Below are 25,519 nucleotides of genomic sequence, written 5' to 3'. Positions count from 1 at the left end.
GTTCTATTTTTCCAGACTGAGGCAAATTTATTGATGCCTTTTTATGTCTCTGCAAGCAGTCTGCAGTCTGAGGGCTTGCTGAACAGCGAGGTTTGCTTTGCTTGTCATCTGCAGCAGCTCGGCTCAGTGGTAGGGAAACACTCTGCTGGTTCTTAACTAAGCAACTAGCATTATCCCAAAAAGCTGTTTCTGCATACAATCAACCCACTTACTGCTAAAACCAAAAACTCTTAACATCTAAATAAAACAGTCAGTTCTCCTGAGGAGTTAAAGGACTTCACTTCTTTCAACAGGTGTTGGCTACTTGACTAAACTGAGAAGCATATTGTCATCAGTGGTGAAACTTACAATAATTAACTGTAATTTTGATTAACTTCAAAAGCAATACACACATGAATACATGTAATAATAGTCCAATACAATGTACCTGACAGTGGCCATTCTACCTGCACAGGAAGTTTGTAATACTTCAATAACAGTACCCCTATTACACATTTTAGTACCCAAACCTACATACAATATTGCAATATGGGGATACTTGGAGCAGTACAACAAGTTGATACTATAGTTGTACATACAGCACTGTCAGGGCAATGAATGTTAAGTGCAGAGTTCACTGTCTTTCAGCTCATTGTTGGTCTCTACCAACCCTACACACCACGCTATGTTAGCTAGCAGCTAACTTTGTTGTAACGTCAATGTTGTAACACGGACTGTGAGAGAGTAACAGCCTACATGCTAACTGTAACCACACAACAGTCGCAACAACAAAACCATGAGAGACTGAATAGGTGGTGGGCTGCAAAACCCAGTTCAAAGAAACACATTTTACATCACATATAATCATCCATTTCATTGTTAACATCAAAGGACTGATTATAGAGGCTGGAGATCCTGTAGTATAAAGATGTGGGGCTGATATTCTAGACTGGTCTGTTAAGTCAGTTCAGCTCACAAATTAGTCCCCTAGACTAACTCCAGCCTTCTTACCCAGCAAGAAAACACAGAGAAAAAGTGAAATGCACAGCGATGTTAGCCTATCTGCTGAATCCCTCCAAAAGACAGACACACTTAGGTTCATCTGTCAGAATTATTTTTTTCTTATTTTGAAAAAAGTTTTAATCTTGCCAGGATTCAATGTCACAGTCCAACTTACAGTAGGATAGTCAATATACTATGGTGTTGGCATAGACACAGTTACAGATACTACTTGAAGTCTGACTAGTAAAACTAGTGAAACTGTCTCTTTATGTTAATGATGAGGAAAAAATAAACTCCCTAGAGGACATTAGCGATAAAGAGATGAACTCTTACTTCACAGCTACTGATGTCCAGATGAAGGTCGTTGATATGAGGATTGGAGGTTAACCCAGTAAGGAGAGCCCTATGGACACAGAAAGAAGAGGAACAGTGTGCTAGGCTACACAATTAAAGTAGCCAATGCCTTTGTTGCAGCATTTGGATACAAGGAGCAGATTTGGATAGAGTATGAGAGGTGACATGACGAGCACCTAAGAACATCAGGGGGCAGCTTCATAGAGGCCAGGCTGACGTGAGTGAGACTGAAGGCCGAGCTGAAGAACTGACGAAATAATGGCAGCGTGTCCTTCACTTTCCTGTTGAATTACAGAAAAAAAGACAAGAGATGAAAGAGAGGAAGAATAGGTGTTGAGACATAGAGGAGAGAGCTGGATGGAGAAGAGCCTGACCACACAGAGCAGAGGAGATGTAGTCATATTGTTGACGGGCTGGGTAAACATGAGTGCAGTGCTGAGCGCGGAGTACTGACACAGAATGAGAAATGAAGTGAATATTGCTTCGGTGTAAGAGGGGGAGCGAGTGGGGTCAAATGATAAATAGCTCTGCTTAAATATTCATGAGTCTTATCTATGCAGACGGTGCCGAGAGTTCTGGTTTTAAACGGCAGGAGACACACCCACAGAGAGCAAACACAACGTCGCAGTGATTCCCACAAAGCTCATTTCTGATTCCCCATTAAGCAAGAGATGAAGATAATGACTGATGAAAAAGACGGAGAGAGAAAGAGAGGATAAATGAACCCTGTAAATGTGAACAGAAGATGATATCATCCCAGATTTGGATTTGCCAAGGCCGTTATTGTTTAGGCAAATCTACAAGACATGACTAACCTGTGGGAGAAGGAATTTTTGGAGAGATTCAAAAAGGAGAGATCAGCGCAACACCCCCTCAGCAGAGCCCCAAATAGCTGCATGAGAGACAGGGTAGAAAACGGCTATTAAACCGGCCTCACGGTTGTGCAGAAAGAACACTGCACATCAACATTTCATCATTCCAAACCATTAAGTTACTCACAGAGTCCACGGAGCAATCTGTACCAGACAGATCCAAATGGACCAGGCAGTTGGGCTGAGACAAGAAGAGGTACAAGTTCTGCAAACAGAAAGAGACAAAGAGGAAGAACGTCTCATTCATTTGGAAAAGTGGGGTATATTTGTTTTTTTGTTTGTTTCCAAACGGGTTGTGCTCTCTGACCGAGGCATCTTCCCCCGAGAGCACCCCGGGGTTCTTGCTCAGGTCCAGGTGCAGGAGAGAGTTGGAGTACTCGTCACTGGAGCACAGAGCCTGAGAGAGAGACACCACTCCTGAACAGAGCGAGAGAGATGAAGGGAGAGGGGGAGAGGAGGGTGGGGGTGAAGGTGCAGTGGGGGTGCAGATGGATAAAAGGGAAAAGCGAGACAGAGAGACACGGTGAAGGAGGAAGTTGTACAATATTAAAAGAGAGCGAACACTCAAAACATTTTGTGCCATTCCATTATTCATTGCACATCTGCAGCAGCAGCAGCAGCAGGTATCAGTGGATATGATGGGAGGCAGCGCCGTATAGTATCTGCCTGCTCCAATCTAATATTTAAATTCTCCACTGGGTGCATGGGAAGATGAGACAGTAACAGGAGGCACGCTGCCTGCGGGGCAGCACAAGATGTTACAAGTCAATATGGAGTCGTAGCGGGGCCAACACATGAAACAAAGTGGAGAGTCATCTGGAGCTCTGTAGGTTTTCTATTCTCTAACCTGCAGTGTTATACAAGCTGAGCTCTGAGAGCCGCTCGCTCAGCTGCAGTTCAACTCTTTGTCATGATCTTGGTGAATTACTGGTTTTGGTCACATTTTCTTGACATCACAGAGATAAAGAAAGGAATAACAGGGGGAATGAGCCAGACCTTTAGAGGTGAGCGAGGTCTTGGAGAGGTTGAGCAGACGAAGTCCCTTGCTGAGGCGGCACACCTGCTGTATTAGGTTGGACACACCTGCAGCATGTGCACAACAGGAATAAAGAGATACATAATCAATTTGTTGTAAGGTCACACAGTCCATGGTCACACATTTAAGTTGGTTTTTGTTCGTCTCTGCAGTAAATTGGACCGCAAAGAGAAGCTGATGTTGGATCGTACCTTGGTTGTCCAGTGAGTTGTGGGCCAAGTTGAGCGAGTGGATGACGGAGGCAGGGTTTTCTGACAGAGCAGCTGACATCTTCTGTGGGAAGTCCCTGTGAAGTGGTTCAACACGTACAAACAGACTAGCACATGAGGGCTGCAACTAACGACTTTCAGTCCCAACGATTCTGATGAGTCACTTTTTTTTCTTCTCTAAGTGAAAAGTGCCCACAACAAGAGTCAACTATCCAACTTATTAAAATGTTAGACAAGGAGAGACAGCTGATGAAGGTATATTTTCTTGGAAGATTAAATTATTTATTGATTTAAATAATTAAAAAGTTGCTACAGTACTGTAGTTAATTTGCTGTAGACAGACTGAAATAAACTGACTAAAATAGCAAGGTATGTGCATCCACATTTTTCATGGGATGTAAAGCTCTGCCAGTGGATTCACACAGGTTTCAATAGGGCGGTGGGCTGCTAAACATGGATATAGATGGATAAAAGCTGGATTTAAAACATTTAAGAAATGCATCTTTGCAAATGTTTTTTGCAGGAAGAAAATAGACTTGACACTTTTGCTTTATCCCAAGGGCACAGAGAGATTTGATGAGTCACAGTGAATGTAAACAGAACTTGTGTTTATTTACTATAAGACTCCACAGAGCTCTTCAGGTCTATGATGCGAGTAAAACTCCAAATGCTCTGTGTCTTACAATTCCCATAATACAACTTAAAGGGATAGTTTAACATTTTGGCAAATTGGTCCATTGCCATAATCCCTATAGTTTTAGGAATAAGTTTGTTATCTTTAATTGTCGGTGCAAGCTATTTTTAGAACAGCGGAGCAGGGTTGCTCAGAGCTACGCTATGGAGGCTGATGGGATTTCTTGGTTTCCCTCATCAAACTCATCAAATACACAATCCAACAACATCTCATAGCGTGGTGAATGTGCAGGTCACAACTTGTCCACAAGAGCGTTTTGGAGTTGCCGTTCTAAAAAGAGTTTGCACCTGCAATTAAAGGTAACAAACCTACTCCCAAGACTATAGGGATTACGGCAATGGGCCAATTTGCCAAAATGTTGAACTATCCCTTTTGATATATCAGCCATTATGCACTCCCCGACTGGTTACTGCCCATTATCTTTGAAGAGATAACCCTGTAGGCTTTATCAGGGTCATTTTTTTACTCTTAAAGGTTCTCTTCAGTGGCCTGGGAGAAAATGATACAGCTGCTTTAACAGCTTGATATTCTCCTGCAAGTATAAAATTGGCCCTTGAAGAGGAACAAGAACTTACGATTTTAGCCCGGCGTTCTCCAGAGTGATCTCCTCCAGGCTGGAGGATTTGCTAACCGTATGTAAGACCTGCTCTGTGACCTCCGACCCCTGGAGGAAAAAAAAAAAAAAAGGGAATCATTAAAACTCCATCAGTTTTCCTGCAGCAGAGACTAAACAAACACAGGGACAGTAAAGCAGAGAAGTTTACACCTACTATGCGCAGGTCTTTGCAGTACAGCTTGGTGAACCACGTGTTGTACGCCATGGATGCGACAATCACCGCTAAATCCCTGGGGAAAGGCAAAGATGGGGTTAATGAGGTGAGGTCACAGACTTTTGGAGGTAAACAGTGTGGTTTGTCTCTTCGTCCGTCCCTCACCTGCTCTCCAGGTGGCTGAAGTCCAGCAGGTTAAACTCTCGGTTGTCCTGGGAATGATAGATGGTGTCCACATCCTAGCGACATTTAGAGCGACATTACTCATGAGCCTGTTTGCTGCAGCGCACAATGCACAACTCCCCCACCCCCCGCCCATTTATTATGTGCAGATTGCTGTATGAAACGCTCACAGTAACACAGGCGCAGCCCCACAGCACTTACCCACTGCACTTCCTCCTTGCAGCTGATGCCATTATAGTCGCACAGCGCGGCGTAGGTCTCTGAGAAGCCTCCTGAGAGAGGGAGGAAAGCAGGAGATAAAAAAAAGAGAAAAAGAATCTGAGATGATACGAACAGCTGCTTCCTTCAGCGATAACAGGAGAGAAAAGAGAGGAACATGCACACTCAAACATTGGTCCAAATTATCATTCTTTCGTTTGTGTGACAGAGAACGGCTAAAAAGAACATCTGGAAGACCATTTGTGAAGCGTGTGAGTCAGCGTCCTCTTGAGACTGCCAAGTGGTGTGCATCTGCCCCTGCCCCTCTGTGTGTGTGAGTCTGTGTATGTGTGTGTGTGTGTGTGTGTGTGTGTGTGTGTGTGTGTGTGTATGCATGTGTGCAAATTCTTATGTTTGATGATAACGTGTCTTTTACCACAAGCCCTCTGGGTTTCCACTGAAGTCTCTGAGCTGGGTGAATACTTCCTGCTTCCCTCAGAAAGGTCACTGTCTGAGTGACAGATGGAGGGGCTGCAAAGATAAAGAAACACAGGCACTGTATTCTTCTCCTCTGAAGCGTCTGCTCAGATGTGTGACAATTTATTCATACTTTCTCTTGCGAGACACTCACGCAAAAATGGAGTTGTTGAATATCCGGGACAGAGCAAAGTTAATATGGCTGACCACGTGATTGAGCTGCTCGCGGGACTCAAACCTCATGGAGTAGCTGGACTTATCGGTGTCAATGATGACCTGGGTAAAAGATGAAAGTGTAAGTGATTCTGAGGAAACATTTTTGAGATGTGTTGGTAAATCAACTTTTTTGATAAAGTATGGGGAGGAAGTTAGTTAAAGCAGAAGTAAGCGGAATATTTGTGTTAATATAAATCTTAAATAGTTATATCTTCTGACAGCAATCACTTATATAGAGTGTTTGGTCTGAAACACGGGTCTGTCAGTCACTCTGCTCTGCTGTAAGCCGAGGAGAAAACTTTCCTTGTATCCTACAACCTTTATCCAATGAGGAGAGAGAACGGCATAAAGGGGCAGTCCTCTCTGTGTGTGCAGCCAAGGGATGCGCGTGAATGTGGTGACGTAGTGACGAGGGCGGGGACTGCTAACTCCATCGGCTGACAAGAAGTTAGCCAAAATGACCGGATCGCTTACTTCTGCTTTAACTATATATATTAAATGTATTAATTAATTAATTTTTTTTTTCTTGCCATTCACCTGTTGTACAAAACAGTCATCCTCTGTGACTGTTTATTACAGGGAAACCTGTAAATTGGATCTCAGCCTACAAGAACCTCACAGGGTCATAACACCTTCAGATTTGCATGGTTAGGTTCCTCTAATGGGAAATACTTATCTTCATTCTCACAGGCTGAGGCTAACATTAAACATTTTGAGGCAAGAAATTATTAAAAGACCCCCCGGGCTCTGTCAGGAAGTTCAGACTGAGCATCTTTCAGCAAAAAAAAAAAAAAAATCATGACCTTCTCTTCTTCCGTCCAGCGCTTAAGCTTTTTATCTTGTTGCCATCATCATCAAAAAAGAGACAAGAAAAGATTTAATAAGAGCGGACTGACTGTGTCTCTGGCTGATTTGATGAAAGCTTTATCCCAAATCCCTCAAAAGCCAAAAGTGATGTAACCGCTCCATTACACACCTGTGCAGACAATCAATTAGCTGTGGCAGTGGAGCTGGGTGTTGACGGTATTAGTGGGCATTAATGTGAAACCTCACCTGGTGATCAGGGTGGGAATTCAAAGCTCGAATCTCCAAGAAGTTGAACGTGGATTCAACCTGTTGTGAAAAACATAAAGTCAATACTTTTCAGTCGACGCTGTGAAAAGAGAAACATGGTACTGTGTATTGAGAGGAGAGAGAGAGAGAGTGAAATGGGCCTGCTACCTTAGAAGGAATCTTTGTCGCCAGGAAATAGAGACGCCATGTTGTGAGGACCTAAAACAGGAGGAACAAAGCAAATTGAACCAAGGCTGTGTTAAAGTTCACTGCACAGTCACACTGCCTGTGGGGGGAGAAACGAGTCCCAGGAGTTTCCATGGCAATGATGAGAGGAAAAATAAGGAGTGCGCTCCATATTCATGTATTGATCCGACTAAAAGCCCTCGATGTCAGAGACACTTGTCTAACATTAATAGATGAACAAACTGCCATGTGGGCTGAGCAATGACAGCATGATGCGAACATTTTTAATCACGTTCTCGCAAATACAAGATGTAATTTCATTTGCATTACATTATTTCCGCTGGGGGCAAATATGAAAGTGGCTCATTCATTTAATTTGAGATATGTACAATGTGTGATTGGGCTGAACAGGAAATCATTTCTGGTATTTCAGGATCTCCAATGGTCTTTGATATGAGAGCTTTAAAGGAAAGAGCTGCACATTTATGTGTGTCGTAAAATGTATTTTTGCTCTACATTTAAAGCAGCAGCATCTCTTCCAAACGCTAGGTCTGTTGGGTCTGGATGCCAACTTGTGGATAATCCAGTGTCGACAGCAAAAGATTTGTCATTTCTTTGCGCAGTAGGGGAGACCGGGGGTGGTTGTAACAGCATCACTTTCAATAAGGGATAACATTAGAGTTATGTATGTGATCAATATCATGTGTACCCACTCACTCCCTGACATTGCATGTGAATTTTCATGGCTGTGTCAATAAGTGTGTAGGTTTTACAGCCAAAAGGTCAGAAACATAGACTGTAAAAAGAATGGACGTAGCGTCCGTGACGTCACCCATTGATTTTGGGGAGTCTGTTTTGTGCCACTACTACGGGGGTTTGAGCCGCGCCATGTTGGATTCTACTTGCCATATTTGGAGCGGTGCGGCCATTGGCCGGCCGAGAGCCCGCCCACTGGCCTCGTAGCAGCGGTCGCCGGACCTGTCACTCAACGGTTCTGCACCCTAATTGGCCAGAACTTTAAACCTAATAACAGTAAAACGGTAGAGTTTAAAAAAAATTCACCCCCCTCAGAGTGTGTGCGGGGGTAGAAACTATCGGTTGAGACCAAAAAAATGAAATGTACCAGGCTGTAAATGTGTTTTTTAAAGCTGTAAAATCGGCCATTTTAACATGGGGCTCAATTGGAGTTGCTCCCTTCTGGAGCCAGCCCCCAGAGGAAGCCGAGGGGATTGCAGCTTTTTGAACGCGGAAGTGAGCTTCACTTCTCAGACCGACAACTGCCCCCTTGGTCAGAAACTAATATACTAATATTTTGGACCAAGCCTAAATTTTGACTAGCATCGAGCGTTGAAGTTTGAATTAGGTAACTTGTATAAGATGAAAGAGCACAGCTTAGGTGATATTTGAGTAATTTCATCCATGTTTATTTCATACCACCATGCTGGTACAGCTGGTCAAACAGTGACTGACAGGGGTGGGGATGGTTACCTTTTATCTTTGATGTTTTATGTCATTAATCTTTCCTGGAATTTTACATGGACTATGAGCTGCTTCTGACTTCCTGCTGAAGGTTTACATTCATACATGTTCACCATTCATCTGTATTACCAGAAGATGTTCTATTAGACAGCTTTCTATTGTTAGGATCCACACCACTGTCACTGTTCTTCATTTAGCCGTCAGTGATGAGTTCTTTTTGTTCATACTGAACCATAGGAAGATGCTTTAGTGTTGGAACATGCAATAAGCTTACATAGATACATGTTTTTTTTTGGTTTTTACCTCAGTTTTTAGTTTTAAATCTCACTGTTTCAATTTACCCCAGGTTGTTTCATTCTTTCATTCAGCTTATTTATTAATTTATTCTTTCATTCAGCTTAGTTGAGGCCTGGGCTATGCATATGTCCCTTTAGTGGGCTGACAACCACACCCGCTCTGGGTTGTGGCAACCAGGTGGACACTTGTCATTGGATAAACACTTGTATAAAAGAACCATTGTTCCTGTCCTACTCCATTTGACTCCCTGATGAAGGCTAGACGCCGAAACGCTTCAGAGTTTTTAATTGTCATTTCGACCATGCCATAATTCAATAAAGGCATTTTATAGTTAAGAGAGTGCCTTGGAATTTTTCTTTTGTTTTCCTTACCCCAGGTTGTGTCACAACCTACCCTGGTAGTGGGGTAGGTTGCAACAGTGTGGCACTCCTTGCATTTGACATAGTGAATTCTGTGATATAGTTTGAGAAGTTTAAGGCACTGCTATTTGTAGAGAACAAATGAGGGTACTCCCCTACAGCTTGGAAATTCATGCACAGACTTAGATCTTATTTGTGCATCTCCATCTGAACGGCCACATGACGCCATTGCCCCCGCGGCCACTTATTCCCAGCATGGAAACATTTCCGCCACGCAGTCGTCTGTTAAATCTGATTGTCCCTGATTCTTTTTTGGGAGCAATAACAGATGGCAGGAAAAAAAAATGTCAGTGTCTCTCCATCAGAGCAAATAAGGAGAGGTGATTCTTTGGCATTTTGCTGCTCTCCACCAGCCCCAGAGAACTGCCCTCTGCTCTTTTTCTTCTCCTCTTCTGCTCCGTCGCTCCCAATCATTTACTCCATTCTCTCTGATTGCCCCGCTAAAACACTCCCTGTGGACAAACCCCCCCTCCACGCAAACCCCCCGTTCCTCCTCCGTGTGTCTCTCCCCAATGAAAGGCATTAATTAAATTACAGATCTCCCAATCCACTGCTGTGTTTTTTGGAGAGCGGAGCTTGACACTGGCCTTGACACGCTGACAGCCACTTACACCCACGTAGCATACGAGGTGTCTGAAATGTAGTCACTCAAAAAATGAAATGAGATGTAGAGAGATGGAGGGAGAGGAGGAGGATCTGCATTTCACATCAAAGACCGTCCACAGGACATGATTAAAAAGAACAGATTGTATCGCATTACGGTGATGAGCTGGGGTTACGGGTGGTAGTTAAGAAAGAGTGTTCGAGTAAAAAGAGTAAATCATGCTGATGCAGCAGGAGGGAGAGACACAGGGAGAGAGAGAGATGGAGTGAGAGAGACTTGTTGCAGTATCCCACATCAAAGAGAGGCCGCAGACACATCACGCTTATTGTGGCGTGTAATTATGCAGGAGTTCCAGGCCTGGGACGGGACACACATTCCCATCCTCTGTTGTCTGACAGTTTGGCTGAAGCCTCAGTGAGAAATCATCAAGATAAGTTTGCTTAACCTGTGACAGAGAAAAACTTCCCCTCAATGCCGAAATACGGGGCACAAAAAAACCCCTCAACATGTCTCTAAGCTCTTGCTTTCTCCAAAATGCCAGCCCCGGCACGTTTGATCAAACCCCAATCTATTTTTCTGTCATCTGTTCATGCCCAGCGGGAGCGAGAACTCTAACTTTCCCGGTTCAGCTCTTTTTTTTTTTTATAAAGAGGAAACGGCAAATGAGACACAGATTGGAAAGAGATTATTAGAAAGATATATCTGGCAGATAGACAAATCAAAGTGTCTGGATATCAAAGGCTGTACGCTCTCCTAACTGTCCGTCCTTGCCACACCATGAATCATTAAAGCGTCCATTGAGTGGACGGGCTGCTCTGCCAAGGCAAAAGAAGACTGCTGGGGATGAAAGCTCATTGGCTCAACGGGGGATTGCAGGAGGGGCGACTAGGGACTTTTAAACTGTGTAAAAACCACACTGACTTGACTGCAGTTGGATTGAGCTTTGTATAAGATGTACCTTATACAGATGTGGTTTAGCTGCTGCACATAAAGGAGCACTCAATCGATAAAGCCTTCTCTATAACTGAATATATACACATTTATACACGTCCACTGCGTGCAGCACACACTGGCTTTCATCCACGGTCCAGTTCAAGGTCTGGCCCAACAGTGTAAGCGCTTATTACCCCAGATTTTATCCAGATAGCCTGGCTGAGCTTCTCTCACTCAAATAGAGATTTTATATCTCTGTCTGTCCCATATTCTCTGATGAAAGCACCCCAGAATCAAAGGCTGCGCTCAGCTCCTCAGTCCCTCCACAGCGGGGCTTGCAGCGAGCGCAAGGCGCACACAGCCAGGAATCCACAGCCGCTCCCACAGATACCAGTCTATCCAATATTCATCCACCCGAGCCGCCAACAGCCGCCACAGAAGAGGGGCGGCGGCGGCGACGGCTAGTGAGCGTACGAGTAGAAAGCAAGACGTTCGCTCTCTCGCTGTTAAATCATGGAGAGCTTCTGCTTCTGCTGTCATGGATATCAGCACCGTGGTAGAGCTCCATTAACGCTGCAGCAGAAGTTAACATCAAAGACAGTGGACATACATGATGCATGCATGGGGCTGCTTATGTGGCAGGATTAAGGTGTTCCTCAACATCAGTAGCTAAGTGTTACTAAAGCACAGTCTGTGAAAACTCACCAGTATTCTGTCTTCTGTTTTGCCATTTTTGGTGTCAAGCTTGATGCCACGGATGAACTTTATAGATGATTTATCGATAATCTTTCTGATGCTGTCTGTGGAGAAACAACAAGAAACATACAGTAATGTTAGAAAAAGACACACAAACGGGGAAGTCGTTCTCCATAATGAGCTTTTTTGTTTTTGCACATTTCATAGCAGTTAATAAAAACCCTATTACCGCCAACATTTTTCAAGCCATGCTGTTGTTGTTTCAGATGTTCGAATATGTGGTCTTAGTTTCCCTGCAGCCACTGGTTTTACTCATTTATTCATACAGAGACAGGTGATCCATCACAGATAAGAGCTTGTCTGAATGTGTTATTGCTATATTATGTCACGCTGTTGTCTAGTGGTAATGCAAATGTACAGTAAGTCTACACTGATTTGAAATGTATGCTCTTCACTGCCATAACGTAATAACAGCACCTTCATGAAGACTGATTTTCACACACTACTGGAAACAGCTCCAAGGTAAACACAATAAATGAAGTTTTGTTGGTATAACAAGTGTAAAATCTGCAGAATTATGTTATTACGTAGAAGATGCAAAGAAAAACACAACAACTTCCAATCCAATCTACCAATCAGCTGAGTCCAAATGAAACTCGGCAGTAAAGCACTTTGACCTTTGTCTGGACAGGCCCGTGCTCAAGTCTTGATCTAATAGCAGAGATAGGTTTGTCATTTGAACAGATCTGTCCTGACATTTCAGATAATAAAATAATCTGGCTAACTCTGCAGCTTTACGTATTCGGATGATTATAAATAAGTTACAATTCTTTTCAATTCAAAAATGAAGCAACTCACAGAGTTAAAGGTGGGACTTTAAAACACGATGACATTTAGAAGGGCAGAAGCTGGATTTAAAGAATTAATTCACAGATTGATTAGAGAAGAATAAGATTATTTTTCCCTTCCAGTCCACCATAAGACTTTGATCAGAGTGTTTCACAATATGCTTCAGTGTCATTTCCTCCTCAGAAGTGCAAAATGACACATCTAAAGCAACAGCGTCTCTGATTCACTGGGAACTGTTCCTGTCAAGCAGCATCTCTGTCACTGCTGTGACCCCTGACTTGTATGAAGCACGTAACCTGCCTTCTGCGCCAGGGGAAACATCTTACTCACAGGATGAGAGAGCGCACGGTGCCGACACAGACACACTGTCACAGAAACACACAGGCCCTGGCAGAGATGACGTGATCCAGCCTCTCCATTTACTCCGGCCGCACTGCATCTCCACTGACGAGTTTATGAGCTAATCGATACCAAGGATGGGACGATGGGATTTGGCACTGGAGTTGATACAGTCTCACCAGATACATAGTGAGGCAAGTCTTTGTCTTTATGGAATGGCTTTTATCCATATTTTTAGAGGCATGAATGTCTTTGTGAGGCAAAGTTCAAGTGGAGTTCAATACATTTAGTCAAGTGCTGTATTTATACTACTTTATACTTTTAATCCACTTAATTTCAAAGAGAAATGTCATAGTTTTACTGCATTATCCTGATTTGCATGGCATATGAATAATCACAGATTAGACTACCAGTAGTTCAGTACCCCGGTCTGAGTACTTCTTTCACCACTATTCAAACGTACCCTGCAGTCATATGAGTGCTGGCGCGTTAAAAGGAGGCGTGGGCTAAAAATATAATTCATCATGATTCATACTGGTGCAAGTTTTTCTGTGTGATGATCAACTCTACATCAGTGGAATTGGTGAGCCAGAGACTGAGGCGCAGATGAAAGCACTCGGCTGGCAATAACCTACAGTACACTAACTCCAGTCAGAGATGCGATCTGGGTACCAGTCTCATTCAGGTGACCTTGTGCAGCCTGCAGGCCACGGGGGCCACGGTGGCCCCCCTGTCAGTCAGTGCAGGCAGGGCAGGAGGGTGGGGGGGGGGGGCGTTGTTGGCACCAGCAGGTGACTGAATGAAGAGGCAGGGATTCCACTGGATTAATCATCACAGTGTGCCTAATAGAGCCATTAGGAGTAATTAACACAGCAGCAGAGTGCCTGCTACCCTGAGCATGTGTGCACTGTTGGTGTGTGTGCACGTGCATATGCACACTCTTGCACTCCTATACTATACTCAAATGAATAAACTGTGCAGTGACTTCAACATAAGTGAGCTGTTGCTGTGTGAGAAAAAAAAGATAAATATTTGTGCATGCTGTCGCCCTGGGTTTGTCCTGCACATGCATTTTCGTTGGCAAGATATGGTTGAACATCTGCCTGTATCAGTCCCGCTGTCTTCACTTTCACGTACGCGCGCGCACACGTGCACGCGTGCAATCAGTAGAGCGCTCTGGTTGGTTAAGAAAAACAAAGATAACATTGTCCAGGGATGAGGTTTAAAGAGGAAAAATCAATAGGAGATATAAAAAAGAAGGTTGGCGAAAACGTGAAAGCAACAAAGCGCTGTTAGACCCCGGAGTAGACTACACACCATTATTTACACAACGCCCCTTTTCCTCTGGCCTAAGGCTGGGGGGTTGTGGGGGGGTTATTACCTGATCCGCCCCGGGAGGCAGATTTGAAGCAAGGTACATTTCCCCGCACTGTAAATAATTCATCTGCACATTGACTAATTCACACGCACTGAGAGAGGACACGGCTGCACATACAACATGTAGAGGTGCAGCTCATGACAATCATCCTCAGTCTCTCTGCGTCTGTTCGGTCGCAGCCTCCGCCAGACGCGCGGAGGAAAAGCATCCCGAGCCTGAACGCACACACCCCGGACCGGACCGGACCGGACCGGGCCGGCGGTGACCGCGGCTGCAGCCCGCAACAAGACAGAGAGAAAAACAAGCAGGCGGCGGTCTTTACCCACCTGTCATATCCTTGCTCACACTGACGAAACCAGTGGCAGTGATCTCTTTAGAAGCCATGTCTGTTCCTCTCTCCTATGGCCACCCCTCCTCCACCTCCTCCTGCTGCTCTCCTCCACCTCCTCCCCTCTCTCTCTCCCTCTTTCGCTCTCCCCCTTCTCTCTCTTTCTCTCTCTCTCAGAAACGGACAGAGAGGATGCTCTCTCTCCCAGTCATTCCAGCAGAGCATCCGACTCCCCGACGCGCTTCCTGGAACAAGCCCCGTGGATGTTGGCAGGCTGGGCGCGCGAGCGACGGGGGGTGGAGGGGGAGAGAGGGGACAGAGGAGTGGAGGGAGGGGTGAGGAGGAAGGGGGCGGGGATCAGGGAGGGATAATGAGGCAGCTGTGGTCACCTGTGAAGGCGCGCGCACACAAAAAAAAATCACAAAATCACAAAAAACACAATGCAGTCTGGCTGTAAAAGTTGATGAGGTGCAGTGAGAAGAACTCACCCATCCCACTCACTACACTGTTGTGAATGGGTTTACCAGGGAGAGCAACCACACTAAATCTGATACTCGTTGTTAAAGGAATAGTTCACTCAAAATTGAAATTTCACTCATTATCTACTCATGTCGACTAAGAGCTGTGAGAATTTTCAGAGTCCTCCGTGCCTTCTCTGAGTTACGGGAGGTCCGCGCAGCAGTATTTGTCGATATAATGGTTGTGAATGGATACCAACTATCTTCGTCCATATATATTTTTTGGTGTGTCTTTTTGGACGAAGAAAGTTGGTATCCATTCACAACCATTATATGGACAAATACTGCTGCACGGACCCCCTCGTAACTCAGAGAACGAACGGAGGACTCTGAAAATTCTCACAGCTCTTAGTCGACATGAGGGTGAGTAGATAATGAGTGAAATTTGAATTTTGGGTGAGCTATCCCTTTAACAAACTAAATAAAACCACACTGCAAAGTCATGTAGAGGGTCACACTGGCCCAACCCCTCAGTATATTGATGTTCTGACCTATGAGCACTCAGTGGTCATTACTACAAGATCACTTCACTACATTAGTACACTTGCACCAATCAGGAGTCAGTATAACAAAAGGACATTAGCTATAACTTCATTTTGAAGTTAAAGGGATAGTTCAACATTTTGGCAAATTGGCCCATTGCCATAATCGCTATAGTCATAGCAGTAGGTTCATTACCTTTAATTGTAGGTGTAAGCTATTTTCAGTACGGCGGAGCGCAGCAGCTGGCTGCTCAGAGCTACGCTATGGAGGCTAACGGAATTTCTTGGTTTCCCTCATTAAACTCATCAAATACAAAATCCCAAAACTCCACAGCGCTTTTGTAGACAAGTTGTGACCTGCACAACCACCACGCTAACCAGAAATTTTAAGTGTATTTCATTATACTACATTGTTTCTCAGTGGTTATGATTGATGAGTACTCACTGAGTACTACTCAGTCATCATTACAGCTTTACATAGCAGCCTTGTTACTACTAGCCTATAGTATTAGATGAGGACTCTGTTATTAACTAATTATTACAAAAGTACTCACTACTTCATTGGTTGTTATTACTACATTATTACACAAGTACTCAGTTATCATTTCAGTATTACATGAGTACATATTATTAGTATAGTTGTCATACTGTATGAGTAGCCGACTCAGCTGTTAATACTATAGTATTACACAAGGACTTGGTATTATTAATTCTCATCACTTCATTACTTTTTCAGTATTTATCACTACATTGCTACATGAGTACTTTACTCATAACTAATACTTTGTAATTATCATTTAGGCATTACATGACCATTTTTACTACACAAGCACTTGCTTCAATATTTTATGAGTACTCTGTAGTTATTACTGTATTATCACATGAGCACTCAGTAGCCATTCCAATATAAGTAGATAAGCACTGAGTATATCTGCTGCATTTGGACATCTGGTTCAAGCCGAGGTCTCTGGCTCCTCCCTGACTAATGAAATAGATCTGTGACCTGCTCACCTGGAGGTCAGTAAGACTGGACCTCTGGAGAACATGGATACATCACAGTTCCTCCATATGGAACATGAACATGAGCCGTATTGCACGGCAGTCCGTGTGATGTTTGTTGAGATATTTCTGCCTGAGCCAAAGTGGTGGACTGTGCAGCTAGAGCGTCTAAAGCAAATAGATTGGGCTTTGTCACATTCTTTATGTAATTTACCAAATCTTTATTTGATTGTAACTGATAGGATTACACAACAACAAAATGAAATGCTCCCCAAAGAGGCAACAAACATCAAGTACAAGAGCAACAAGGGATGAAAAACACTCGACTAACAATCCACGTTCAAGTAGAAATGCCTGAATAAATGCATTTCAGCATTGACAGGATGAATTTGTAGGAAAAGAGACAAGTGCTTGTTGATAGTGAATAGATTGTGTTGTGTTTGAAAATCACTGCCTCTGTCATTCTGTCTATCACTGCATTTTGTCTCCGCCTGAAACTACTTAACAGAGGAAGGAAAAGTCTCCACCAAGATGACCATCTCTGTCTGTAATTATCTGTGATTGTCAGCTGAAACCCCTCCTACGGGATATGATCACCCTCTGTCTTGTAGATTCTAAATAAAAACCTGCTCTGGAAAACAACACTGCACCTCTGGTGGGATCTCAACATAATAATCAGTGCCATTTTTGTCTCTCTCCTTTTTTTTTTTCAAAGACAAGAACAAAGCAGTTGCACATCTAATTTTGGACAATGATCCTCAACAGAATGAACGTCATCATCCTTATCTCCTCAATGCTGGGTGAGTATATCACAGATGAAACCTGACTGACTAACACTTTCAGACAGTTCTCAGTGTGGCCTCATTTTAGAAAAGATCTACCGATGGATAAAACAGTGTCCATGTACTTTTAAAAAGTGCCTGTCAGAGCGCTGCTGACTTTGACCAAGCTGTTTGATGCTATCAGTATAGTCTGTTATGCTGTGCTATATATTTTACTAGGCTGTTAGCCTGCAGCTGGGAGATTCAGACAGAGCAAATTTAAAATCTTGTGCACCAGCCAAAAATCTCAATGATAATGGAGATGATTTGAACAGGGCTGCCAGATCATCCCGTTGGCTTTTCCATACTTGACAACCACAAGTTATGTTCAAATATGACCACATTATAGCAGGCCTACCACTATGTTACTGCATGAGTCTGAGTGTCAGACCGGAAAATACAGAAAATCTGAGCACATTCCTTCTGTTTCCATGGGGATAATAACTGTCTAAACAGTCTCATTAGAGAACAGGAAGCTTTCCTCTCTGTCACACTGGGGCACACACACACACACACACACACACACTTTGATACGACTGTGTGTGTTAGGTGGAAAATGGAGCTCAGATCGTCTCTGCCTTCAAAGCAGTGTCATACAGTGACGGTCCAGTTTGCTGAGTTTGTTGGTGTTAAAAATATTGAATCTGCCTGCACAGCCGAACTTTATTGCTTTACATGCTTTGGTTTTTTGTACAATCCAAACTCAGCAGTTGACCATGATTAACTATGTGTTATTCTGAGCTTTTGGTCCTAATTGATGGGTGACAGTGGGCTGCACATACCGCACACAAAATGCCACACGTGTAGGAACCAGCTGTGTTAGAATATGAGTGTATGAGTTGTGTTTTAAGTCAAATGAATTCTGTGTTTCAGGTGCAGCAGCATCTCTTCCCCAGGTTGCTGCATTAGAAGGTACTGGCACAGATAAGCACACGAAGAGAGAGCGTGCATCTGTCTGACATGCTCTTACAGTATAATTGACCACAGCATGAGAGAGGCCATAATGGAGTTTCCCTTTCCTGCAGAGTCTCTGGGGGCCAGAGTGTCTGTGAAGCCTCCGGGGTCGACCGTCTACCTCGGTGAGAGTGTGTTGCTGCAGTGCACGGTGGAATCAAACTGCACTTCTGTGAGGAGCTACCGGTGGACCAGGTCCAAACCACTCGCTGCTCCACACCCCAGGCACCTGGTCTCCGGTGACACTTACTCCATCACTGCAGTAACAAGGGAGGACGCGGACAGGTACTGGTGCCAAGCCAAGTGTCAGATGAACAAGACGGTGTTTGTGGTGAATGCCCTGCCGGTTGTTCTCAATGTGTCAGGTGAGCAGCAGCTGCTGCAACCTCTGCAGCGTGGCATCAGGTTTCTGCTACATGCACAGAGCAACATATGCAAGTGGAAAGGCTTTTTGGTCCCAGTCTGTCTTCTAATGCAGAGACTCAATATTTATACCAGCCAATGAAATCAGCGTTAATCTATTCTATCAGTGCTATTTTAAGTTGCGTTCTTTTCAATCATGTTTACAGTATCAATCTTATGCCTTCTTGACTTAAGTGCAGTGAACAGCTAAAATTACATATTGGCATTCTATATTGCTATGCTATATTGAGTATGAATAGAATGTATTCCTTATTGCTGTTTCATTGTGTGTTTGCTTTGATTTCTGTGGTTATTATTGTCATCTCATATATTGGCTTAGTATTAAGTCTCCACCTGCTACCGTGACAACACCAACAGGCTGATGCTCACCAAATACAATATTTTTCATTTTAGTTTAGCATTCACATGCTAATATACATTAAACAAAATACTGGTGAAGTTGATGAGGATGTCACCAGTTTTGCCATCACCAAAGTCCTGAAGGTTCATCCTGAGGGGAACTTGAGTGTCTGCTCCCAATGTCATGGCAAAAAATGTGGAGGCAAATATCAGAAGAATCTGGTGAAAGGAGGATTTCATCCTTTGCAGTGAAATATAGCAAGCAGCATTGATACTGCATTGGATATCTGAGAGAACAGTGTGTAATATCAGCCTCAGCCAGCTCTGCTTTTCTAGAGTATGTCATTTAAGTTGTCAAGATATGAGGTGGTGTTTGTACAGCATTCAGATGCATGGTACTTCAGTATTAGAACCATTTGTCAACACAGGCGAAACCTGCATCTCAATCTCTCTCCTCCAGAGCTGCTGCCTCCCTCACTGACTCTGACTCCAAACACCACACAGATGCTCCGAGGGGAACACTTCAAGGTGCAGTGCCCTGCTCTTCAGACTAACTCCTCAGGTTGGAAGCTGATGCACTTCTCTCCGGACCGTGCAACAGGGATCATCAGAGCCATCAATGTCCCCTCTTCACCACCAGGGGGTGGTGTTGGCGCAAATAAGTCTGAGGGGCCTGTCTTTATGGCTACCAACAAGAGCCGTGGACTGTACTGGTGTAAAAACGCTGGGGGCCGCAGCAATGCAGTCAGCATCACAGTAAGCTGTGAGTCTTGTGTAACAGTGATGTTCAAGGACAAACTGAGGGAGAAGCCTTCAGAGAAAGCAGGGCATGGTCTAGACAAACACAGGTTTACATTTGTATTTGATGATTGCACTTTGAAAAGCAGCGAGGAGTTAATCTTGTCTCCTATCCTTGTCCCACAGATGGTAACATCGTTCTGAAGACACCTGCTTCCCCTGTATCTGCGGGCGATGAAGTTGTCTTGTCTTGTCAGTACCGGACTGGAAACCATGGTTCAACAGCCTTCTTTAAAAACGGAGTACAAATAGAGACTTCCAATTCTTCCAGTTCAGGCGGAGTGATAAAGATGACCATTGAGAACGTGACACAGTTAGATGAAGGCCTCTACAAGTGTGCATCCCTTGACAGAAAGATGGAGAGTCCAGAGAGCTGGTTATCAGTGAGACCTGACAGAGGTCAGCTGTGTGGTTTTATTTCATCATTCTGCTCTGTGTAGTAGTACAGTTGTGACTGATGTCAACTGTTTTGTCTTTTAGACAACCTCACATCAACAGAAGCGACACCAGCCTCCACTAGTGGTAAAAAATATATATATATTTCTTGGGTAAAGCAAACTGTCACGCTTTCTACTACATTTACTGTATGGATGATGCTCAATAGCTGATTACCATTAATCAGTTCTTCACAGAGCACCTCCGCTCACACTCTGACATGTCTAACTCACACTTACTTTGTACTCTCAAACACTTCCTCACACCATCTGCTTGCACTTGAACTTGTCCTAGATGTAGTACTTTATACACTAAGGTCTCCTACTGCCCTGAGGCTTCAGTGTGCTCCCTTGCCAGTAAGTCACTCTGGGGAAAAGTGAGAATGTAAATGTAAATCCTTCGTCGGCCATGATTGAGGACAACTTTTTAGTTATCAGTTCCTCCTCCTGCCTTGTCTCTCTTCATCAGGCAGATGCCTCCAGTGATGGAAGGTGCCCTCATTCCTGTTAAAAACATTTACACCCCCAGACTCAGTGACTTGTTGTTGTGTTTAAAGTATTGATGCTGTTGAATGATTTATTAAAAAAAAACAAAAAAAAAACACCCCAAAAACACACACAATTGTCATAAGGCCCCAGATCAAAATTAAAAAACAAAACACAAAAAAGCAGAACAGGTAAACAAAGCCAGTGCAAGGCAGAAAAAAGTCCAAAGTCTAAAAAACACAGGTAAAACATGAAAAGGAAACTGAATACCACAGAAACACGAGGAGGAGGAGAGATCAGAGACATGAGGACACACAGGAGACAGCAGCAAGACAGACAGACTGACAACAACAACTGAGAGTACAGAGACTATACATAAAAAAAAGGAGGAGAACGGAGGAGGGAACAGGGAAGGACAGGGTGCAGCTGACAACCACTGTGTCAGGAAGGATGTAAAACAAACAGTGGATACACAGGCAACGCTACTTCAAAATAAAACAGGAAATCAACAAAAACACAAAGTCCATTCAGGTCAAAGCATGGTGCACTTATTAGAAGGTGATTAACAATAATAGAATGGAATTCTGCCGCTCTCTCTCTCTCTCTGTTTCCGCTTTTTATTTCAACATCAGCATCTGGCCTGTTAATCCCATGAGTCAGAACTGTAAACCACCTGTTTGCACCGTAGACTATAATTAGTAATAGACAGTGACGTATAGTTTCTGGTTAAACTCAGCTGATGGTCTCGACACCCACAGACATTTGAATGAATATTATTTGTTGTGTTCATCAGGCTCCTGGAAATGGATCGTTCTTTCAAGCATGGGTGTGCTTCTGTTCCTCATTCCTCTTATTGTTTGCTTAGTGTGTCACTACAGGTCAGTTACCGCACCTTCAGCCCTCTGTACTTCCTGTTTCCTTTTATTATTAATTAAATATACTTTCAATGAGAATCTCAAAAAATGGTTCACTGCTGATATTTCTGTTTGTTTGAAGGTACCAGAAGTTTTACTGCTGCAGTAGCTGCTGGCCACTTTACAAACAGGAAATACCTGCACAGGTGTTACCTGCAACCAAGCAGGATGTGACTGAAGTGCAGTGGGACCTGTCCTGGATGGAGATGTCCAATCTGTTGGATAAGTAGCTGTATCCTGGCGCTGAGAGGACCTGAGACATACAGACAATAAACAGAGTGAAACAAATGATTCAGTCAGTGCTGCTTTGAGTGCAAGGACAGTTTGTAGTTTTTGATGGTCACATTGCCTCTTCGACTTGGGTCTGCTCTGGGCCTGTTTTTAAAATTTTGTTTCAGTTGAAAAAACTTAAATTTTAAAAATATACCTTGTTTAAAGGGACAACGAGGAGTAGGCCTGGGACGATAATCAATAAATCAATTAATCGCACGATAAATGAAAATGAACTCGATAGTTTTTCCAGCTTCGATAAATCGCCATGTGCATGCGCACGTATTTGTTTTCCTGGTCTCTGGCCTCCAACCAGGCTGGATGACAAGAGGCTTCACTCTGCATCGGTCTCAGCACCTGGGCCGTTTGTTTCATAGCAGAATGAAAGGAGTGAACCCTCTTCTCAGTCATCCAGGCTCTTTGTTTCCCAGCATGCATTTGGCAGCAACCGGCAGCGCTAGCTGTAAAGCTAAGCAGCTAAAAGCTATTTTACCGTACTTCTTGCTGCCGCGCTGTTAACACGTCACTTTTTAAAGTGTTAATATTTTTTCATGCGAGAAAGTCACAGTTTAGATCCCCAGTCTGTGGTCAGTTTATCCACATATCGCCTGTTAGGAGATTTCCTCCGACGTTTTTGGAGCTAATGTGGTAGCAGCGAGCAGGAGGAGCGGGGCTTCCCACAGTCTGCAGCATGGATGTATTATGGTCTGCAGCAGCTCACGGGCCGGTCAACCTCCGTCATTGGGGGAGAAAACGACTATTTTATCAGCAGGTTTTTAGAGGTTTACCGCCGGCTGGTTTAATACTTTTTAGGAGATAAATGCTAGTCTCACTGATGAAATCTTACATCTGTGGAAGTCATATTAGTTTGTTTGAACGAAAAGTGGAGCTTCAGGTGTATAACGTTATTGGACAGAAGAGCTGCACTGCACTGTTTATTATTTTTTGTTTATTTTATTTATTCTATATAAGTTCTTGTCATTCCAGTTACAATGGTTAAAAATAAATACACATGAGAAATAAAAGTGTATCGCATTTAAAAGGGTCTACTTGCATTATTATTAAATATTATTATATTAGTGGTTAATTTGTTCTCAAAAAAATGTGTCAATAATATCGTTTATCGTCAATAATTTGTGGGACAATATATCGTCCAGCAAAATTTATTATCGTCCCAGGCCTAACGAGGAGTTTTGGAAAGCAAAGTGTTTTCACACTACATTTCCCATGAGCCTCCCATGACGATCAGATACCTTTGTAGTTCTGACCATAAACGGCAATTCAGCGGTGTTATTCCCATGAGCCGCCGGGCAGCATCCGTGAATCCGAAAGTAGGAAATGCTCGCCCAGCTAATAATAATAACAAAATAACGATAATGACAAAACAATATATTTATCGAAAACGGACCCATTAACAAGTGTGGGAAACGTAGGTTCATCCACATTAATATGAGACTTTTTTATAACCAAATACAAACTCCTTGTTGTCCCTTTAATGTTTCTGTATTAAAAAGTACTAAAGATTCTGTCCTGATATTTTGACAATACATTCAAATCACATCCTTTTCCCCACTGTTTTAAAATCACAATGAAAATGTGTTCTGTGTAGTTCTAAAGTTTGTTCCCTGATCCGTTCTCTTATTGTTCAAATGTGTCTGATAAATATTCTTAATTGTTAGAGTCCCTGAGAACTTGAATTCAGAAGATGTTCATGAAATAATTAATTAAAGTAACAAAGACTCATTTGTCGCACACATTATTAGATTTAATTTGTTGAGGTTGTCAAATGTTGCTGCGATTTGCAACCATCACACTTCTAAAAATCAATATTTCATTACATACACAGATCCTCTAAATAATTATCCACTTCATAGACTGAAAAGAAAATGGTAAAACCATATGTCAGGATAAATCATGGCATGGTGAACTGCATGTCTCACCTAGGAATATACAGTAGGTTTACAGATGAATACCACATGCAGTATATCTTTGGTTTTGATGTAATTCCGATTTCTTTATAGTTTGCACGGGAAACAGAAGAGGAACCTGATTAGAGTGGATTTTATTACTGTCTTTTCATTATGGTGTGCAGGAAATCTGACATAAAAAACAAATGTGCTCATTTCTGATAATATTCAAAATGCTGGCTCTGTCAGTGAGCACATTTCTTTATCTGTGAGGGCTACACTTGAGGGACCCTTATAATGAGAAGTATAAGTCAGTGTGCAGGCACAAGTAAGGATACTAACACAAGATCATCCAATGCCATCTAAATTATGCATCAGTCTGCCAAAAATCCTTTAACAAATGTCTTGAGCATTTAAGGAGAATGTTCAGTACTCCAGCGCAGGGAGGTGATGGGGCAGATATTAAAATTAATACAGGCTCCACCATCAGACATGCTGAAGGAGAATCTGTGGCCTGTGCAAAAAAAAAAAAAAACAAGCAAGAGACTCATTCAGGGTTCAGCCATAAAGCATAAGAAATGCACCTATAAGGAATGGCATGTAATGTTGACAAATGAGCTTGTTCTTATGAGCTCAGAGCTCTGTTCAATAATACAGCTGTGACTTCACTTATTTTCACACATGATCCAAAATATTCTGCTCAGACTACAAAAGTTTTTAAAACATATCATGAGAAGATGTTCTTCAACTTCAACATCTTTGCATTCTGATTGATGTGCTCCTCTCTTCAGCTCACATCAGCTGAGAGTTCAAGCTCAGACAAGCTTGCTGTAAACTTTAGCCTCTGCAATTTTGATAATTCAGTGCATACTGTCATTGCTACGTGAAATGCTTTTTTGATGCAGACGGACTGAGACAGAATTCATCTAACCTCTGCATTTAAGGATGACTCATTGGTAAAAACGAACTGTGAGAAGACTACACTGGGGTAAGTTAATCAAGCAATACCGTAAAGTATTCTGTCAGCAAGGTAGGTAGCACTATCTGATTTTCAGAAAAATCTACTTGATACAGCACTAATGAGCATGGAAAATAAATGAAAAATTCTAAATTCTAAAATAATTAGCAAAAATGGAGGAGAAAAGCAAAGCACAACTTTACCAGAGTAGATGCAGAGTGAAATCTGATTCTTATATCCTAACTGATCTTTAAAGCAGAAGTAAGCGATCCGGTCGTTTTCGCTAATGCTGCGTTCCAGGCCGGCTTTTGAAATCGTAAATTACAGCTTCAAGTCACAACTTACGACTTTGTAGCGTTCCAGGCAACCCACTCGTGTTTTTCCGACCTGTTTTACCTGTGAAAGTCACTATAACGGCCACTCGTAACTTCTGACCCGTGAACTCGTACCAGATCGAACTGGTATGACTTCACAGGTCGGAGTTACGAGTTGCCTTGAACGCACCATAACAGTCCTCGTCCCTACGTCACCACATTCACGGCGTCCCTTGGCTGCACACACAGCCCTGCATGCCGTTCTCTCTCCTCATTGGATAAAAACTGTAGGATAGGATGTTTTCTCCTCGGCTCAGAGCAGAGTAGAGGGACTGACAGACCCGTGTTTCG

The 25,519-nt window shown here is 43.1% G+C and overlaps 2 protein-coding genes across 7 annotated transcripts in view; one reads left to right on the top strand and one right to left on the bottom strand.

The window, feature by feature from the left end:
• Positions 1–14,829, bottom strand: part of LOC146988423 (capping protein, Arp2/3 and myosin-I linker protein 3-like) — a 34,500-nt gene extending 19,671 nt beyond the window's left edge. For 3 of the 6 annotated variants that reach the window (XM_085773731.1, XM_085773732.1, XM_085773735.1), the window contains exons 1-16: positions 14,550–14,803; positions 11,667–11,761; positions 7,212–7,262; positions 7,044–7,103; positions 5,929–6,050; positions 5,734–5,828; positions 5,301–5,371; positions 5,082–5,155; positions 4,917–4,992; positions 4,722–4,810; positions 3,435–3,529; positions 3,204–3,290; positions 2,335–2,624; positions 2,151–2,227; positions 1,512–1,616; positions 1,315–1,384 (exon numbers count right to left, since the gene is read on the bottom strand). In XM_085773731.1, coding sequence (XP_085629857.1) covers positions 1,315–1,384; positions 1,512–1,616; positions 2,151–2,227; positions 2,335–2,624; positions 3,204–3,290; positions 3,435–3,529; positions 4,722–4,810; positions 4,917–4,992; positions 5,082–5,155; positions 5,301–5,371; positions 5,734–5,828; positions 5,929–6,050; positions 7,044–7,103; positions 7,212–7,262; positions 11,667–11,761; positions 14,550–14,607 — 1,515 coding nt within the window. In that variant the 5' untranslated portion in view covers positions 14,608–14,803. Of the gene's footprint in view, positions 1–1,314; positions 1,385–1,511; positions 1,617–2,150; positions 2,228–2,334; positions 2,625–3,203; positions 3,291–3,434; positions 3,530–4,721; positions 4,811–4,916; positions 4,993–5,081; positions 5,156–5,300; positions 5,372–5,733; positions 5,829–5,928; positions 6,051–7,043; positions 7,104–7,211; positions 7,263–11,666; positions 11,762–14,549 lie in introns of all 6 variants that reach the window. The other 3 variants (XM_085773733.1, XM_085773736.1, XM_085773734.1) reach the window with 2 other exon arrangements.
• Positions 14,830–17,244: 2,415 nt separating this feature from the next.
• LOC146988422 (uncharacterized) lies at positions 17,245–21,968 on the top strand. Its single transcript, XM_085773737.1, has 7 exons — positions 17,245–17,350; positions 18,245–18,690; positions 19,548–19,850; positions 20,012–20,284; positions 20,366–20,407; positions 21,599–21,683; positions 21,802–21,968. The coding sequence occupies exons 2-7, from the start codon at positions 18,360–18,362 to the stop codon at positions 21,947–21,949; spliced, it is 1,182 nt and encodes a 393-aa protein (XP_085629863.1). The 5' UTR covers positions 17,245–17,350; positions 18,245–18,359; the 3' UTR covers positions 21,950–21,968.
• Positions 21,969–25,519: the final 3,551 nt, after the last annotated feature.

This window comes from Trachurus japonicus, chromosome 4 (genome assembly GCF_045865225.1).
Source record: "Trachurus japonicus isolate A0001 chromosome 4, Traja_1.0".
NCBI classification, from domain to species: Eukaryota; Metazoa; Chordata; class Actinopteri; order Carangiformes; family Carangidae; genus Trachurus; species Trachurus japonicus.
Note: the sequence above shows the minus strand (reverse complement) of the source record. Positions and strands in the feature narration are given on the sequence as shown.

Coding starts and splice junctions, on each gene's coding strand:
- LOC146988422 (XM_085773737.1), top strand. CDS start 18,360: ATGAGAGAGGCCATAATGGAGTTTCCCTTTCCTGCAGAGTCTCTGGGG. Junction 20,408..21,598: donor GACACCAGCCTCCACTAGTG/GTAAAAAATATA, acceptor TGTGTTCATCAG/GCTCCTGGAAATGGATCGTT. Junction 21,684..21,801: donor TGCTTAGTGTGTCACTACAG/GTCAGTTACCGC, acceptor GTTTGTTTGAAG/GTACCAGAAGTTTTACTGCT.